At 38.5% G+C, this 19,982-nt stretch overlaps 1 protein-coding gene across 1 annotated transcript in view; it reads right to left on the reverse strand.

The window, feature by feature from the left end:
• Positions 1 to 382: 382 nt before the first annotated feature.
• LOC134547828 (AT-rich interactive domain-containing protein 1A-like) overlaps positions 383 to 19,982 on the reverse strand; it is a 33,977-nt gene continuing 14,377 nt past the window's right edge. The window contains exons 2-4 of the mRNA XM_063391940.1: positions 4,109 to 4,161; positions 1,243 to 1,366; positions 383 to 649 (exon numbers count right to left, since the gene is read on the reverse strand). Of these exons, the coding sequence (XP_063248010.1) occupies positions 645 to 649; positions 1,243 to 1,366; positions 4,109 to 4,161 (182 nt within the window). The 3' untranslated portion in view covers positions 383 to 644. The remainder of the gene's footprint in view (positions 650 to 1,242; positions 1,367 to 4,108; positions 4,162 to 19,982) is intronic.

Below are 19,982 nucleotides of genomic sequence, written 5' to 3' on the forward strand. Positions count from 1 at the left end.
ATCTTCAAGAAGCTCTAAGGTTTGGCTGTCTAGAGACCCATAAAGGTGTTTTGCTTTCTGTTTCATTGTATGCATTGTCTTTATTTTTTCCCATTTCTTTTTTCATGATTCAGAGTGCCCCTCTAATGTCCCAGAAATAAGCATGCTCCTCTCCTTAGGCACTAACCTGTAACTTATGGAGCATGAGCTCCACAACCCCAGTTCTCTTTGTGAACTGGCTGATACTCTGCATTAAAGCCATGACTGATCATATCATCCCTCACTCTGACTGTAAGAGTGCCAAGGACAGGAGACAGCTGCTCCTGGGGACACCAACTCCCCAACCCCTGATGTAACATGAGTGATGCCTTGAGAGGCTACTTGAAACAGAGGCTAGACAGTATTAAAGGAATAAAGTAGGTATTTATTAAAAGGTCTTCACAAGATACACCTTGGGCAGTACAAGAGCCTGGTTGTGGCTACACCCAAGATGGATGATAGGTCACACATTTTCACACTTTTACACGTTTTGGTTCATTTACATATTGGGGTCAATTGTCCAATTACAGCTTCAGGCTATGAAGTCCCATCCTCCCAGGTTGCTCTCCTCAATTTGCTGTTGTTCATACTTTTTGGGCCTGAAGCTGCAACGGTGTCCTTGGTTCTCAGGCTGGAAAAGGATTTTTTTGTCTAACTGCCCTGTGAGGAGAACTTGCTAACACTTTATATGAAGTTCAGAGTCACACACCAAGGCAGTACAGAATCTGAAAAGTATGAAAGCTAAAACTAAGGCATTGTGAGAGATGGCAGTGTGACCCCTGTGCAGTGCCTCCTCCCACGTGGCCGTGTCCAGCCCTGAGCTCCTCCCAAGATCGTGTGCAGCATACGTCACACGTGTGTGCAGGAGAAACGCTGGGTGTGCAAGGACTGCTGCTGCATCCGACGGGTTCAGAAACAAGTGGTACATCTATGGAATAAGGGTTCTGAGACTCCCTCCACCTCCCTTCAGGACATGTTGTCTTGGTTTGGAAAGACAGGTATCTGTCAGGGAAAACTGGAGTTTCCCATGGAATGGAGAAATATAAACCCCCCTCCCTTCAAATTATTACAATTTTGCAAGTAGGAGGTTTCAGGCAAAAATATGTGAATAGGAGTAACAGTTCTTTACTAGGAATATTAAAAATGCAAATGCAGTAATACAAAGAAACAAGCAAGCAAACAAACAAAAGTCCTAGAAAACCCTGACGGAGTCAGGAATACAACCTGACACTCTCTCAGTCAGGGTGTTGGAAGCAGTCCAAATAAGTCCTCCTGGAGTGACAGATGTGGTTCTGTTGGAGCAGAGATGATGACAGATGTGGTTCTGTTGTATCCCACTTTCTTCCCCCTTGATTTCAACAGAGCATAGACAATTTTTGTAAAGGGGGGTTAATTTCAAGAAAAATATTCTTCCTTCACACTCTCCTGTGGCCAGGGAAGTGGAGCCCAAAGGTCGTATTTTCTATGCAGAGTATGAGTGGCCAAGTAAGATCAAAAGTTCATCTTGCCCAGCATCCCGTTCTTATCAGTGACCAACAGCAATACCACAGAAAGACATAGTAGTGAAAAATATATCTAATTTCCTACAGCAAAATCTTCCAACCATCAGTGGGTTAATTTAAGTGGTCTTTGAGACCTGACACCTCTGAAATAGTAAGGCTGCAGCTTGCAAGGAGGTTACAAAATCATGTATTAGGCATAGGTATAGCTCAGGGCATCATCACTTACATGTAGACATAAGAAGGAAGGAGGTGGGTACTTTGTCCAAACACAGTCACTGGTTTTATTAAGCTTTTCTGGGTAAAATCACACATTTTAACACTTTTTCAAGAATTTCTTATTTTGGTCTAGCTTAGCCCTGTTCCAAACTGATTTAGGTTGAAACATTATAAGCTCAGCCTAAGCAAAAAGAAATTTAAATGGAGCTTTTTCACATTAGATTAACCAAACTAGTTGAAAATTATAATTTAAATTAAACTGCTGTAGCATTTTAGATGTAGATGTGTAACTGAGAGAACATGGCCTCAGGCACATGTTAAAATATCCAGCTAATCACAGTAGTAAGATGACTAGCCCAGCTCTGAACCACAACATGAATTAGTCTATCAGCTCTCATACTTAATCAAATCAAAACATCACCCTATTTTTTTCAGCCCAGAATACAACATACAGCCTCAAACCACTCACTAGCAATAGACCAAGGAAATAACTACCCTTCTTAGCTTGTTCTGAAATACTGAGACCATCTGCTTGAAGAAACACATGGAAGCTGAACACAAGCTACCAGTGCAGATAAACTTTCCTTTTCCTTAAAATAATGAATTTATTAGAGAGAAAAAGGGACACAGATTCTGCCAGAAGGAAGACTGGAGCTTATTGCAGCAGTCTTATACCCCACTTCAGTCCTCCTGGCAAAAAGTCTTTTGTTTACTGTGAACACACATAACAATTCACAGCAATACACCAACTTAGATGGAGCTGCACAGGCTAATTCCCACTTCAGAGACCTGCCACATCAATTAAGAGATGGCTTATGATTTCATTCTGAAACTTGAAATGCCACGCTGAAAAACTAAGCATTCTCATCATCACATTAACATTCAATACAGCCTTCATGGCCCTTTTGTCATTACAGTAGTAATAATAACAATGCTGGACACTCAGCCAGCTAAAACTGCATGCAGAACTCACTGTTCTGTACAGCCACAAGCAATAGAACTTTTCCTGTCTGGAAAAGGACAAATTATTTAAAAGATTGGTTTGATACTCAGGAATCACTGTTAAAATTGTACTACTGTGCTTCTAGTGAAGTAACTAAAAAAAATTATTTTAACTTTTCATTTATGATAAAATCATGCTCACTCCTTCTGCCAGTTACTAAATTTAAGCATGTAGGTGTTAAGTGATTTAAATTTCTTAATCTCAAGGATCTTAGTTCAAAGCAAGTATTGCAAAATACAACTTTTAAAATTCATTTGAAGTTTAAAGATACTCATTTTCAATGATTTTATGCATATTTTGTGTTTTGTCTCTGCAATTGAAATTGATGTCTTGACAGGCAATAATACCAAGAATTTAAGGAAATTGTATTTTTAAGCACAAAAATTTGTAGGAAATTTAAGTTTAGAAGTTATGTTAATTCCATAAAGAAAGGCATCACACATTCACTCTTTCATTCATATAAGATAAAAACAGTTCCAAAATACCAGAGACTGAAAATTCATTACAAGATTCCAGAGACAGACCTGCTAAATGAAATTTGTTCCTAGAACTTTCAGTGTTAAATGTACCAAGCCCACTTGACAAAGTTGCAAATTTCATTCTTTTTCAGGTTTGTGAATACAAAAATGATTTGGATAGAATTTTTTAAAGGTTTTTGTTTTTTGTTTTTTGTTTTTGTTTTGTTTTGTTTTTGTTTTTGTTTTTGTTTTTTTTGTTGTTGTTTTGTTTTTTGGGGTTTTTTTTGTGGGGTTTTTTTGGGGGGTGGTTTTTTTTGGAGATAGTCATAATTCTTCAAGTAAGATTAAATAAGATTGCCTTTTAAACTTTGCTTGTGGTTATACAGCATAACATAGTATTTGGATGATTTTTATGGCTTTTATGACTATAGCTCACCTTTGAGTAATGAAAGTATTTCTTAAAAAAAGCTGACCCTATACAAAATAATTTGACTCTCATAAAACAAGCCTGTGCTGCAACAGAAACAAATGTAAGCCTACTGGCTTCAAAACCAAGATACAAACCTACCTTTCCACTGAAAGCTGGACACAAGCAAGGATCATCACCTGGAGATTTCTTTTGCAAGCTAGGAAATATGGGCATTTCTGCTGCACAACATGTGGGAATGAGTTTATTATCTCTAGGCAACAAGATACATGTCCTGGGTACACCAGGCTTGATACCAACAGCAAACAGAATTGGTGCAGCAGTCAGTTAGCTAGAACTTCTGGAAACTTTCATGGAACTGGCAAGACAAATATTTTCTGTACAGAAAAAAAGACAAAATTCTGATAAATTCACCCCAAATTCAACCAGTGAGGCCATGTATCTGAACAGGCTTTAAAAAGACATCTCTTCCTCCATAACATACCTTCTGGCAAAGCTTGCCTCGGTGTTGCTGCCTCCATCTCCCCAAGAACTCTACTGAGAAAAATAAGACATATTGGAGTCTTGTAAATTGTTTGCTCAAGGTAGTCCAAGCTAGTTTTTCACACAGGGAGCACTGGAGTTGCCTGGCAAAAGGAATCCCTGTCAATCTGGGTGGAAATAGGTGTATTTGCCCTTGGGTTTTGCATGCTGAGTTTCTTGAAATGCAGAGTCCAACAGCTGAGGCTGAAGATAAACTAAGCAGCCGCAAACAGCTTTGCTGTACTCATGAAAAATCAACAGCTTATCACATTAGCAGTTGTGAGTCATACTCTTAATGTTCCATTTGCATTTGCTGTTCCTGGTAGAGCATGGACATTACTTTCATGTCACATTAATATATTAATACAGCATTGCTCAAATGTGTTCACACTGATCCAGCTGTCTGTGCTATGTAGTACTGTGAGGCACCCCCTGGTACTTTAAATGATCCCACCCTGACCTAAATAATACCTTTTCCACAAGGCAGAAAAGGAAAAAGGAAGGAAAACCACACTACATAAAAGAATGATTAAATGGTCTACAGCCCTTCCACCTGGAAAAGAGAGAACCAAACAGGGAGCATGATGGAGACCTGAAAGCGCAGAGTAGTTGCAGGTCAGAGTTTTTCTGTTGTGTTCCTTTCAAAACAAGAACTAGCAGTCCCAACAACCAAAACTGAATACTTTGTAAAGTGTTTCCTAAATAAGTTATCTCCTTTGAATAGGGTGCAATGGATGTTAAATAAATCACATGATATTTTAGACTAAAATGGAATGAAAAAAAAAAGTTTTCAGGGATGGTCACTACACACACATATACACTCTCATGGACAATCCCCACATTTTTGCCCTCAGAAATTCCGGACTATCCAAGTGATGGAGGAAGTAAGAACATTTTGAGGAAATATTCTGTGTGCTTATTCTGTGCTTTAAATTTTTCCAGAACAACTATATTTTTTCTCTGTAGAAGAAAAGAAGGTTTAGACTGATCTAGAATGACCAATGTTTGTGAAAATGCACTGCAGCAAGATACAACAGCTGAAAGTCCCAATTTCTGGCCCTCTTACACATCTTCTGTGTGATCTGACAAAACTTGCAGCAGATCCATTCACAGGCAGAAATGGTGCCTATTTTCGTACTGAAGTCTCTGGGAATGAAATGGCTTGTTGCTATTTGTAAACCTGAAAATCAGTCACCATTATCCCAGTTGCAAATTTTGCAATAAAAATCTTTCATAGCTGCCCGACACATTGGGGAACTACAGTCTCCAAAGCTTTCAGACACACTCAAGAGCTCAGACTTTGGACAGAAAAACACAAATCTTACAAAACAAGCATGCTGGGTTCTGCTTCGTCCCATCCTGTGTGCCTGACCCGAAAATGGAGGAGATACGAGTGCACTTAGTGATATTTGGATCACCTGTAATTCGTGTGACAAAGGAAGTAGATATCTGTGTTCAGACGGCAAGATCTTGGGATAAGAAATCCTACATTCACTCCTGGCAGTATTTACAACATATGACTGGCAGAAGATGATTCAATTCAGCCTCTTAACCTGACTTTGCCACATCAGATACTGAGCATTTTGGTCCTGTTCAGGGCAAGTTCTGAAGGCTATATATTAATTATTATGGCTATTCAGACACAGAGGTTGAAAATGGCAACCTGTAAGCAGAGAAGCACCTGGTAAGCAGTCCTCAGTTAGTGCTTTTCACCGCAAGGGTAATTACTTACCCACTCTTAGGCAAGTCTTGATTTTTTGTAGGCTCTTAGTGTTCAGAAGATCCTAATCTCTTACCTCCCAGCAGCTTCCTTGAATTACTGTAATGAGCGAATCAGTTTTGTATTTCTATATCAGGAAAGACAGCTCTTCCTCAAAGGTCATGGTTACAGTGACTACTTCCATATTCTCTGGGCTACGACTAGATGAAGAATGTTTTATACCTTTTAGCTCTACCACACATCACTGCTATCAGATATTGCATTGGCAGCAACCAGTAAGAAAAGGAGAGATATGCTAAAGACTTTGTGAACCACTGGGGGAATGACTGGGTTAAACATATCTGAAATAGAGAAACTGGGCAATATGTAACCATACAGCTCAAGAGTTAGAATTGAAGCAGTTTATTTCAGAGTACACTTATAACATGATACCTGCATCCTGTTCACAAACCCACCTGATTAAATATACTCAGTCATTGTAGCATATTGTGGGCCGTACAGAAATGGCCATACTCACCCACTACCACAGCTCCAGTAGACAGTGTTCAGCCTGCAAGCACCAAAGAAATAAGAATGTATGATGCTCATTAGGCCAAGGGATACTCAGCCATTAAACTATTTCTGTTAGGCCCAGCCTATACTATTCAGTGCAATTATGTAAAACAGTGAAATGGTAATTAGTGACAAAGCTCGGTACATGTGAACCTTACAACATGACTTACAAATCTGAAAATAAGATTTCATTAGTCTGTAATTGACCATTAAAGCATGAAATTTTTCTGCACTTTCACCTTCCTGAGATTACTCTTGCTTTTTCACTAGCAAAACTCAGTTCCTGAAGCTATGACACTATAATGCTGTGTCAGAAAAACTGCAGTAAGAGTTTTCACAGCAGTCAACCAGACCAAGGTTAAGGTTAAAACATTATAAAGTGATGTCAGATGCCTCCATTTCAAAATATGTTTTTATGCAGTTGTATGGAATCACTGTAGATGAGGATGTTTACTTCAAACAAAAAGTAAAGCCAGCAAGCAACTGAAAACCAAACAGCTTGAGAAAAGCAACAGATGAATGATAGAATGGAGAAAGTGAGGAAGGGAGGAAGAGAGGAAGGGAGGGAGGAAGGAAGGAAGGTGCAGAAGGCAGGAAGGAAGGAAGGTGCGGAAGGAAGGTGCGGAAGGAAGGAAGGCAGGCAGGAAGGCAGGCAGGCAGGAAGGAAGGAAGGAAGGAAGGAAGGAAGGAAGGAAGGAAGGAAGGAAGGAAGGAAGGAAGGAAGGAAGGAAGGCAGGAAGGAAGGCAGGAAGGCAGGAAGGAAGGAAGGAAGGAAGGAAAGAAGGAAGGAAGGAAGGAAGGGTTTAATTAATTTCTATATGTGTATGGCAGATCAGCAGTGTTCTCAAGCAACGCCATGTCATTGACATAACATCAGTTTTGTTTCACACATATAGAAGTGAAAGAAATCAAAAGACCCTGCATCACTTTTTAAAAATATTTTAGTACCATGTATATGTTATAGCCATATTTTAGATTTTTCAAAAGTTAAATTGACAAATATTCATAGAAGTTTTGTTCATAACCATATGCAAGCAGTGTCTGCCTGTCTGTGTGCATTTACTTGGGGAAGCAAATAATTAATACCAGCATATTATAAAGCAGTTTTCCTTGCAGCAGTCTCAGTTTGATAGGAAAGCTGGATCTTATGATGCATCTTCACACTGAGTAATGCCTTGTTCTCTAAATAATAGCAGGATCAGTGATTTGTGTTTCTTGTGTTCTTGCTTAAAGTGGCATCTTTATTGAAAGAAAAAATGTATTAAAACATGACAACTGACTTGAATGTACAGGGGAGACAAAAGTATTACAAAGAATGAAGAGACATTTATTAGGAAAAGATGTTATAAATATTTTTATAGTTAATATAGGTTTTTTACTCACTATGATTAATTTGGTTTTCAGAATAGACAAAACAATCTTTCAGTGATGCTCTTTCAAAGAATAAATATACAAATCTACACTTGCTGCAGGAGGCAGATGTATACATATACATAGAAATAATAAAAAAAAAAGAAGATAGTTCCTTGTGCTTTTGAACAAAACTGTGCAATTCATAAGATGATTCATGAGTGCAACTGAAAGAAAAAATGACAGCCAATTGGAGGAAGATTTTTAATTTATACCTGGCAAGTACTGATCTTAAAAATGCTCTGATCTGATAGACTGATCTTCATTAATGCTCTCAAAAAAAAAAAGAAAACTCCATGTTCATAAATTCATGATTCATTTCACATTAGGAGGTAGGTTAGCACAGAAGAATGATGTACAAAACCTACAGAGATTAAAAAAACACAAGTGACTGATAAATTCATGTTAGCACTTCTCAGGGAAAAGAATCAGAAATATAAAATATTCAGTGGGAACAGAAATCTGGAAAATACTGCTGTCAACAAGCTATTAAGCAGAAATTATATTGAAAATTTCATTACAAAAGTTGTGAAAATACAGCAGTTTGGCACGGTGTGCAGACATGTCTGATCACAGAATACAACATTTCCAGTGGCTCCTGTCCAACCATACATATAGATCATTATTATACTCTCACCCCACCATATCTAATGAAAACCTGGTTTCTGTTGGCTGTTCCACCAACAAAAGGAAACTGGGGAGACTGTGAAATGTTTCTTTAATGCAGTCCTGTTTCTCAGCACTGCCATGCAGAATCCCCTTTCCTTGAGCAACGAGGAACCAAATTAACAAACCACTCACCAAACTTCAAAGACTATTTTGAGGCCAGCACCTATTTGAAGACCACTAAAATTTTCTTTAGGCCATTGACTATGCTCACCAGCTGTGCTTACACTTGCAAATTTTGCCAGTCCAGGGTGCAGGTCTGCAGTGGTCCATATCACAGCCATAACACTGCAAAATCATGGAAGGGTTAAGGTTGGAAGGGACAATGGAAGGCCAACTAGTCCAGCCTCCCTGCTGAAGCAGAGTCTCCAGAGCACACTCCTCAGGGCTGCATTCAGCGTTTGCATGTCTCCAGGGAAGGAGACTCCACCACTTCTGTGGTCAGTCACCCTCACAGAAAAAAAGGTTCCTCCTCATGCATGGCCCCTATAGCTCAAGTTGTGGCAACTAAAAGCTGTCCCAGCCAACACCAAGGCTATTTCAGGAGTTAGCAAGTTCTCAATAAGGAACTTTGATACAGTCATTATATTTTGGGTAGATATGTGCATTTAGCTGTATGAGTACCTAGCCCCTTGTCCCAAATCCACTATTTTCACCAACATTGAAATTCCAAATAATCATTTCTCAAAGTCTCTTTCAAAGACAAAGAACAGTTTAATTGCACATGTATACAGAAAATGTCTTTTTATCTGTTATTTCCTGACACCAAATCAAACTAAACCCTATTCCAAACTCTTTAGCATTATTTCAGTCAATGCCCCATTTTTTTTTCTAACTATTGGAAAGGGTGGGAGTGAGAGACAGCTTCCTATAAGTCCCTAGAGAACTCCTGCTCTTTCCTGCAGAATTTGTGAGATACGAGTCCAGAATATTTCAGCTTCCCTCTGCAATTTCTTGTAGAACCACTTTGTCTGGGAAACTGCATTAAAGTTTAGAACCATGGTATATGGATTATCCTTCTGCATAAATTTAAGTATATTCATAATTCAGATCTTTGGTAAGAGTTGGTAAGGGGCTGTTACTATGGAAGATACCTTTAAAATTTCTCAAGTGCTGAGCACTTCTCTTGTGCAAGACAGCCCTAGCAACCAAACCTTTTGTTTTAAAAAATTCTAGCATCACATCACAGAGACATTTTCATTTTTGAGGAAACTATACCAATCCTCATTAATACAAAATTACTTTTTTCCAGTTTAAATTGAAATAATCCAATGAGTCATATTTTTCTGCTCTCTTTTAACAGCATCACGATGAAGGTGATGCAAGCTTATAACTTTTCCCAAGTATAACTAATACTGAGCATATATCAGGATAGTACTTTCTATATCCTTTCTAACTTACATTTGACGCCCATCAAAAGAGATGCACTCATTTTTCTTTCAGACAATAAGTGGGTGTCAATGTCATGGATGCTTGTTCCAGAGCTGTATCTTCAAAATCCAATCAAAGTTTTCTACCATCCTGTCATCCCGGGGCTAAGCTGGCCTTCCCAGTGTGGACTGAACACTTTAAAATCTCACAAGCTTTCACAAACTCTTTTATGAATTATCAATGAGGACAACACCCCATGGCAGAGAGGTTCAGATCACCTTTAAGGTCCCTTTCCATGTAAACCATTCTATGATCTCACCTCTTCAAATTTGGTATCTCTTCTCTACAAATTTGGTAGCTGCATCTTTTTGAATTCAAACAGTACTTTAAATTCTCTCAATCATTGGTATATGAATTTATTATTGTGTTTGAAAATGTCAAACACAACTAAGATATTAATGACAAAACCAAAGCACAGTCACTTGGGGAAAGACGTTCTGTTTATCTACAATTTTCCAAGTTACATAGCAGATGTAGGTCCTGTTCTTGCACCTGAGGATGCAGGCATACCACCATGCAAATGTGAATATACAATAGTAATTTATTAGTGAAATAAGCAAATAATACCAAATGAGCTTTCAAATAACAAGCTTTGGTCCCTTTCTCTAACTAACAGTAGACAAATGCCATCGATCTTAGAAATTAATATCAAGCTGATGCTTCCAAATGGAAGCAAAGGTCATAGTGAAATTACAATTTTAGGGAACAGCAACTGTATTATTTTCTTACTGAAATGACTTAACAATTGTTCTTCCATGTTTTCAGGCATTTCATGCATTATTTGGTTCCCCTGTATTTCAGTCTGTTATTCCTTGCTGAGGTACTTAGCATACAAAGCAGAACATGTAGCAGTTTTTATTTAAACCCATCTGATTTACTATTACTAGACACAGCTAAGGGTCAAGACCTGAACTCATTATTATTATTTCAAGCTTCAAGGTAAATGGTTGTACAGGGCTATTGGACAAAAAATATTAAAAATTTAAAAATTGATCTCTTTTAAAAATGTATTTTGAACAGAACTCTGAGCACCTTCATATCATAAATCATCTGGTCCCCTCTGTGTGGTCTCTCATCATAAATTAATGACTTCTTATAAAAGCACCTATGAACTAAAGAAATCTTAAGTATAAAACATAGGTTTGTTTACCAGTTCTTGACATCTTAGTCATAGCAACAGTGTAGGTAATACTGACAATTTTGGTAATATTTTCTGAGACTAATTAAAGCCATTAATTATTTAACTGACTAGCATAAACAGGTCACATTAGCTTTTTCTTATTATTACAATTTGTATCTGTTATAAAACTTTCCCTTTCAAAAGTGTAATAACTGAGCAAAGCCCTTTCCTGTGGAAGTTAGTGTATGTGAGTACAACTTTTGATCACAAATCAGGAAAGTAAGTACCTTGCAAAATCCCAAAAGAGATGGATACCTCTTATATTACTAATTTCTGAAGATTTCCTCAAACCCCCCCCCAAAAAAAAAACCACCAAACAAACAAAAAAAACCCAAAACACACACACAAAAAACCCCCCACCCCACCCCAAAACAAGAAAAAAAACCACCCAAAGAACCCAACAACAAACCCTGAACACCTGCATTATAATTTATAAGGTGGTTAATAATTTCAAGCTCTCCTTTCTTCAGTAGCATTAGTCATTATCTGAAAATATAGATTTAATTTTAAATTGAACCAGCATTAATTTATGAATTTTTATGAGCCACCAATGAGCTTCACAGGAATTGTAATTTCTGCTCCTTTATGTCACTTGATTACTTTTTGAATAGTACACTTTAGATATCTGGACACGATATTTCAGTTCCTTCCGCACACAAAATTTAGCAGTTGAATCTTCTTCTGACCAAAATATGGATTTAATTTTTTTTTAACATCATCCTGTCCTATTAAAAAAAAAAATAGGATTGGCACTAGAAGCATATATCTGTCACTTTATTGAGACAAAATTACTTAGGCTCAGTTTCTGCTGTTGTAAAAGCCAAAAGGGTTTGACAATTCTGAACTGCACTGCTTAGTTCCTATGATGCCACTTTTAAAGGTATGTTTCCACAAAGGAAGAATTTTTCCAAATATAAAACAGCTAGAAGGAGAAAAGGTGTTTCGCTTCAGGAGAAAACATTCTATTAGATTTCTCTTGTCCTTTATCACTCTTTTCCTACCTTTTACATCCAAAAGCTACAAGCAACAGGTCCTTGTTCTGTTGTTTTAATCCACTACCACCAGAAAAATCTGCTCTAGGCAACCACTCTTCTTCCAGTTAACCCATGGAGGCTACAAACAGAAGAGGGGAGAGGCCCAGAGCTGCCCACTTCTACCTTGTTTCTGGAGGCTGCTGGGGATACTGTCTCTGGCCCATCTCATCCTTCTTCCCCCTGGAAAACACTGCTTAAAAGGCATGAACCCTCATGAGAAAGTGAGGCTGTAATTTCTGAAAGCACTGAAGGATTTCGTTCAGTTCTGATCCCACTGAAATGAAAGTTAAGACTCTCGTTGACATCAAGGGGAAACAACATCATCTCAGCAGGGACTAACATGCAGCAGGTTTGAAAAACCCAACTCGCCACAAGCTGCACGCATTACTGTAAAATTAAGGATTTGAGGCACTTCCTTCAACACATTCATACTCTTCTATTTAAACATACATCTTGCAAATGGCAATACAGTCACTTATGCTTGTAGCTAAAATAGTGCCTATTTTGTCAGCTCAGCAGCTGAAGAGTGGGGCAATAACAGGTAAGATCAAAGGGTTTAAATAGCCTTTGGGGTCAGAATGACAAAATGCTTACAGCCTCGAATAGGATATAGTCATTAGGCTGGGGAAATGAACGATTTTGCTGAATGGGCACAATGGTAACTGATTTGGTGTGAAACAATGGGCCTTCACCTCAATGCAAGATCAGGAAGATTTGCTAGGTACACAGGAACAGTGCAGCTTCGTTTTGAAGTTAATATGGGATGAATAAAACAATGGGAGAAATGATCCAAGCGGGGCAACATTAGAGCAAGAACATTGATGGGGTCAGGGTAGTTTGACCTTTAGGGTTAACCAGATCAAAGGGTTTGCTGATTAGCAAAGTTGCTTTTTTTCTTTTTTTAATTACCGTAAAATTGGCATCTCCATGGTTATTCTTTTAGTTACCTTTGCAGGTAGACCTTGTCTATATGAAGCAGAAAAAAAAATTCATGACAAGCTCTTTGTAATTTGAGAAGAGAAGGTGCATCCACTATGGGAAAACATTGTTTTCTTAAGGATAGTACTAATTCCTCTTATAACATAAATGGCTGACCAAGTGCCCACTGTAGTCAATGGAAAAGCTACTTAAAGGCTTCAGAGAATTTTGTCTCTGCCTTAAAAAAACCTATGTAGCTTATTTTACCAATGAACTAGGTTTTCTTTACTATTTTCACTCTGTATTTTGAATGTATGAGAAATTTAAGTCATTGTTTTGATTGCAAATATGATGCCATAACAATAGGAATGAGAAGGACTAAGAAGGTGAGTTTTTACAAATGAATGCAGCGTTCTTCTATATCAGTAACTCATACTTCTGTTGTCCTTTTTTATTTCCAAAGTATTAGAGGCAGACCTACATTGTAGTCTACTCCTCTTGTGAGGTAACAAGAAGGTAGATTTAAAACCTTCACTTACTACACTTAGGCACTTCAGTCTGTATTTAGGTAAATTAATTTAAAAGTGTGGCAATAAACAACATGACTCTGGCCACCAAAACTTTCCATGTTACTCTGCCTCTTCACAGTTGTTTTGATTGTATTACATGAAGGAATTGCCCCAGTATAAATTTCAGTTCTCCTTCTCACTCCCAAAACAAAGGACAATTAATACAAAGAAGGCATTTAAAATAATGCTCAGTTACCTCTGAGTATTGCATTGCCTCCTTTGTTGCATGGAAGTTGTTTCAAATTAGGATAATTGGCCAGGAAAAGAGGGAGCAGATTTAGATGTAAAAACCCAGATACCACTTAGGAAAAGACTGGAAGCTCTGCAGTCCTTCCCCCAAAGTTTTTTGTTTTTTGGTTTGTTTTTTTTTTTTTTTTTTTTTTTTTTTTTTTGAACTTGTTATCCTGAAATCTAATATAATTTCTTAATATTTCTGTGAATTATGTAGAACCTCATCCTCTTTACATCTCCAAATGACCCATTCTCCTTCAGAAAAACTTGTCTATCATTTAAACATCTAGGTTCCAGGGAGTTTTTTCTGGATCCTTGTCCTTCTAATTAAAACACAGCCCTTTGACATGCAAATATCAAAAATCTAAACAAATTCAACATGCTTTCATTGCTTGGTTGATAAACTCAGTTTTATATTTTTAAGATAGTCAAAAAGAACATCTGCCAAAGTCAGACTGGGACTGTATCTTCATATCTCCCAGATGTTATTTCACACATTTTGTGCACACTTTGTAGACAGCTGCATCTACACTCACCTACAGCAAGAGAGAGAGGTCCAAATCCTACTGGTAACATAAAAGTAGCACAGATTTTTGATAACAAAAAAGGGGCATAATTTATCAGAGAGCCATAATGCATTCAAATTATCTTTGAAACTGCACTGTTAGAACCCCACATACCAGCCTTCCACCCAGAAGTGTTTATTTGGAGGCAGACTGGATACTTAGTTCAAAAGACTGATCCATTCTCCCAATCCATTGTTTCAGACCTACACATGCTCTCACAGAAGTAGTGCCTATTTTTTTGTCATGTCTGGGGTACTTTTTAAAGATTCTTCATTAGAAATATCTTCCAAATAAATTCCTTTACAGTTGGAGGGGCCAACTTATTATAAGAATCTATTTCAAACTGGCATTTCTCAAGTCATTTCTCTTTTTGAGAGATGGGTTATAGATCAAAATGGAAGTCTGGAGGCAAGTTATGGAATAGAGAAGTGAAAATGTAATAAATCTGGACTCAGATATTAAATGCTTTTCAGATATGTCCTATAATTTGTTCAAGAAAAATATTTATCTGTAACACAGCTTCCTTAGATTGTAAGAAAAGTGAGAGAAACAGAGCTTTCTTCTTGTCTTTGTTAAACATTCCTACTTGCTGCATTTTAAGAAGCAGGCAATCATACTTCAAATATCTATCCCTGAATTCTAGCATATCTTGTGAACTCAGCACGAGTCATCTCAAAGAAAATTTGGTTTTACAATTGGTAGGATTTTAACAAATTCAGCATCAACAGATGACATCAAAACATGCTCTGCACTGGGAAGTGTATATACACGCTAAGAATCAGTGTAGCCTTTCTACATTAAACCAAAAGAGAAAGCAGGCATTTTTCCAAAGAAGATTGGAAAGCAAGCACAGAGCTGTGTAGACATATCTCTTAAATGTGAATGCATCTGTCCTGAAGTAAGAAAGTTATGTTATTTCAGCTTTAGAGAAAAAGAACTGAGCAAAGAAGTGGAAATTCTAATTCTGTAGCTGTCAGTGGCCACCTTACTGATTTGAGTGAGGTCGAGGTTTCACTTAAAGGCATTGAAGAGGAGCTTTTATTTAATTTCATTTCAATTTCATTAATTTAATTCCTGAGCTCTTAGTCTCAAAGTTTAGCTAATGATTCTGGGTTTTATCAAGGACATAAAACTTCTTGGGGAGCTGAATCTTAAAATCTTTATGGTTTTTAATTACTTGCAATAAACATTTGCTTTAAAATAATTTCCACATTAGCTCTCTGACACTTGCTGAAGTAGTTGCAGGGAACCAAACCAACTCAGACCTACCACTATGGGAGAGCAACCAGGAGGACACTCCTCCTGGACAGTCCTCCTAACCACTGTCCTCCTGCTCAGAAGGACAGTGGTTAGGACATTCTTGGACATTCTGTGATTGCTTTCAAAGATTTTGGAAAGCAACCTTTATGGAAAATATCTGGAACTCCCTCAGACTGGCATAATTTCAGACCTCATAGACCAAGAAGGCATTCAAAGCAAAACTCAGCTCCTGAAGGGATAATTTATATGGAAATTTTGCAGTGTTTGGTATTTAGGAACCTGGATTCTATCCATTGCTAACTTATTATTTTTTTCCTAATTTGCCCAGAAGGCTTATGAAAGGCATTATAAATCCTACATTTAAGAAAATAGATACTATTGTACTCCACCATAGTCATGCTGTCACTTAAGTATATGACTACCAAAAAGATCTCTGCTCCTGTACCCATCCTCGTTCTAGCCAGGATTTATATGGTAGCCCTACACAAAAGGAGAAACATGTTCAAAGAGAAGATCAAGTTAAATGTGTAACTAAGGCTCCAGCTTGGCATCCACTGTGTTAGATCCTAAATCAGCTGCTAGAACATACCTGGTGAGCAGCTGCAGACTGCTGCTGAATTATTGGAGACCTCCCACTTGGTTGCTCTCTGTCTGCTGGATCTACCTCTACACCCTAATTGTACATGAACTGTCATGAAAGGGGAATTCCTGTGCTGAGGGGAGAGGTGGAGGTTTGCTTTGGGAAAGGACAATATGACAGGCTGTGCAGCCACAATGCCTTAAGACAGCACAATGTCACAAATGCAGGTCAAATGAAAATCTCTTACTTTGGGCAAATAAGAAAATTGAAGTATTGGTGGTTTTAGTGCATGCAAATATTTGAGGTTTATTTTGCCTTTTAAGGCTGCAATTTTATGTAAATAACAGATGATTTATGTCAAAGGATGGACATGCTAACACAGTAACCAAGCATAGACTCTGAGAATCCTTGGCACGACATACAAAATCTGAGATGAAGTGTTTGGGACAGAAAAATCTCTCTCCTTGGAGTTCGTGTATGATTACAGTTTACACTGCTGCTAACTTCTGGAAGCCTACAGGAAGCAATGCTCCTGGCAGAACCAGTTCTAAGGGCAGAACTGCAAATCTCAGGCTACTGAAAGCACAGCAGAGGCAGTGAGAACCCCAAGAGAAGCTGGTGCAGAGCCAAGGCTGAAGGAAACACACTGCAGGCACAAGATGAGCACAAGGGGAGGCAGGGAGGAAGCACCCACCCCTGCAGGAATCAAAACCCTGGAAAAGCCTCTCCGCTGCTGCTGCCCTTTTCATCGTGCCCCAGACCTCAGCCCCACATTCTGCAGGAGACAAACAGCCCTGAAAATCAGGCCCCTTTAAAGAGCTCATGCTAAGCAGTCAAAATCAATTAGCAACTCTCAAAGTAGGATGAATGATAATGGATACAGAATTGCCTTGGTACTCAGGGGACTAGGATTCAATTCTTACCTCTCTTAGACTTCCTCTGTGACCTTGGGCAAGCCTATATGTTGCTCTTTTCCTCTAAAGCATGTTTTTATATTTTTACCTCACAGAGACTTTGCAAGGTTTTTGAATCCGTTGATAGCCAAGTACTTAAATTCTATGTCATGAATCTATACAGAGTTTTGAAAATGTAAGATTATGTGATTTTCACCTCCAGACACACTCATCTAATTGTACTATCTTTTGAAGCTATATTACTAGTTTCTGAAATGACCTATCAAAAGATTAAATATTTGAAGAAATATAGCATGTGCAATAATTTATGTTTGTTTTGTTTTGTTTTGTGGGTTTTTTTTTTTTTTTTTTTTTTTTTTTTTTTTTTTTTTAAGAATCTCTGGTAAGGAACAGGAAGAAAATCAACTGATTTTTATTTTTCCACTGAGATGGGTGGACAGCCCAGACAACTAATTCTCTTTTCTTTCAGAATCAGCATCTCATTTACAGGTGTGATGAAATCATCAGGCTGAAAAAAGCAAGGAAGAAACTGAACCACACACCTAGGGCAGAGAACTGTTTCAAAGGCAAAATTTATGATAAGTTATACTTGAAAATCCATAAAAGATGAGAGCACCTTTGAAAAATCACCCTCTATTCACATACAGTGTTTGTAAAGATACCTACTATGCTGGTAACTAAATATTGATACCTGCCAGAAATATTCTACACAAGGTAGCATCTTTCTGGATCTTGTGGTCAGTAAGTCCTGGATATTTTAGAGAGAGAAAAAAAAAAAGTTCCATAAATTTGTGACAAACTAATCCTTATAGCAATGACTTCAAATTTAAAATATCTAAATATATCAGAAGGCACCTTCATGTGTATGTATGAACACATATGTACAGCTTCAGATTCACACATACACAAAGGAAATGCACTAAATTCAGGGTTTGTGTCTTCATGCTTGTAGTCTAAGGGAAATTTCTTGCTGCTTAACCTCTGGGTTTGTTTTATTTTAAGACAGTTACACTTTGCTTTATACTTTAAAAATTAGGGTGCTTTTTCTTCCCCCTATCCTTGTTTCATGCAGATGATGAACCCTTTGAAATGTGCTTGCTCTTGTTGCCCACTAGAAGGAGAGGGGTGAATGCCACATATCTAATTGTGTGTCTCCACAGAAACTTTCCTCTAATTCCTGGTTGCTAACCCACATTCTTTAAGTCCTCTGGCCTCTTTCCCAACACTCCTCCTCTGTCTCACAAAGAAAAGAATTTGCTTTTTTTCCCCCCATCCAAGGTCTTTTCTCATTTCAAAGCAAGCTACTTGAATGACTATTCAGTGTGTGCAGAATGAGGTCTCTCCACAACACTATGCTATAGTAAAAGCCGTGTGTGCTTATAAAGGCTGCTTGAAGGCAGCCCTACCCCACAGTGGCCCAGGCAGCATACACAGCACCCTGACCTAGCCATCTGTATGCAAATCTCCACAGACTAAGTAAACTTTCATAAAAATGTTCTGGCCCCTCTTTCTGTGTGTTTAGCAATTATTAGTGCACATTGGTCCTTTGTGTTATATTATTATGCTTTGTGTGCAGAGGAGACTCCCTGGCACCTGCGCTTGTAGGTGGCAGATGGCAGTTCTTGGCAGCAATACGGAAGTTTTCCTGAATGCAGCTAAGCCACAAACTGGCATCTTTTATTTCTTTATGTGTGTACTGAGGAGAAAGGATTAGTGGTAGATTACCAGTAGCCTATCAAGGTATTTAGCAAAAAAAAAAAAAAAAAAAAAAAAAAAAAAAAGAGTGAGGAGGGAGAAAAAATCTACTCCATGTTTTGAAAAAGAAAAAGGGGGGGAAAGAGGAGACTGTTCAGCAGTAATTTACATTAAAATTGCCAAAAATATAACTATGTATTAATTCAGCCTCTTACACACAGGTTACAATTTTAGCTTTCCCACATGGGTGAAAAATGGATGCCTTGCTGCTAAATTCCTGTTTCCGGAATATTTCCTATGTATTCTACTTCTGTAGAGGTTTAACGTGACTGCTATGTTATTGCTTAAAGCACCTGTGATTGTTGTAAAGGATCACAAGGTGTCCAGCAATCAGATAACACACGAAGCAATCAAAATGCAGCTGGTGCTGGGATATGTAGAGCCACTAAATCAACCACTGCAGCTCTTGGTGCAAAAAAGAAATGTTGGTTAATAACACCTACTTAGAGTCATAGGATGTGGGGAGTTGGAGGTAACTCATCAGGATCATCAAGTCCAACTTCTAGCCGTGCAAAGGACACCCCAAGAGTCACACCATGTATCTAAGGGCATTATCCAAACAATTCTTGAACTCTGTGACCACTTCCCCAGGGAGCCGGTTCCAGAGCCCAACCACCCTCTGGGTGAAAAATGTTTTCCTGATATCCAACCTAAACTTCCCCCCATTCAGCTTCAGGCCATTTCCTTGAGTCCTGCCCAGGGTCACCACAGAGAAGAGACCAGTGTCTGCCCCTCTCCTTCTCCCTGTGAGGATGTTGAAGGCTGCAGTGAGGTCTCCCCTCAGTCTCCTCCAGGCTGAACAGACCAAGTGACCTCAGTCACTCCTCACACAGCTTCCCCTCAAGGCCCTTCACCATCCTGGTGGTCCCCTTTTGGATGCTCTCCAACAGTTTAATGTCTTTCCTATACCGTGGCACCCAAAACTGCCCCCAGCACTCGAGGTGAGGTTGCCCCGGCCCAGAGCAGAGGGGACAATCCCCTCCCTTGCCAGGCTGGCCATGCTGTGCCTCGTGTCCCCAGGACAGGGTTGGCCCTCCTGGCTTCCAGGGC

The sequence above is a fragment of the Prinia subflava genome, chromosome 2 (genome assembly GCF_021018805.1).
Source record: "Prinia subflava isolate CZ2003 ecotype Zambia chromosome 2, Cam_Psub_1.2, whole genome shotgun sequence".
NCBI classification, from domain to species: Eukaryota; Metazoa; Chordata; class Aves; order Passeriformes; family Cisticolidae; genus Prinia; species Prinia subflava.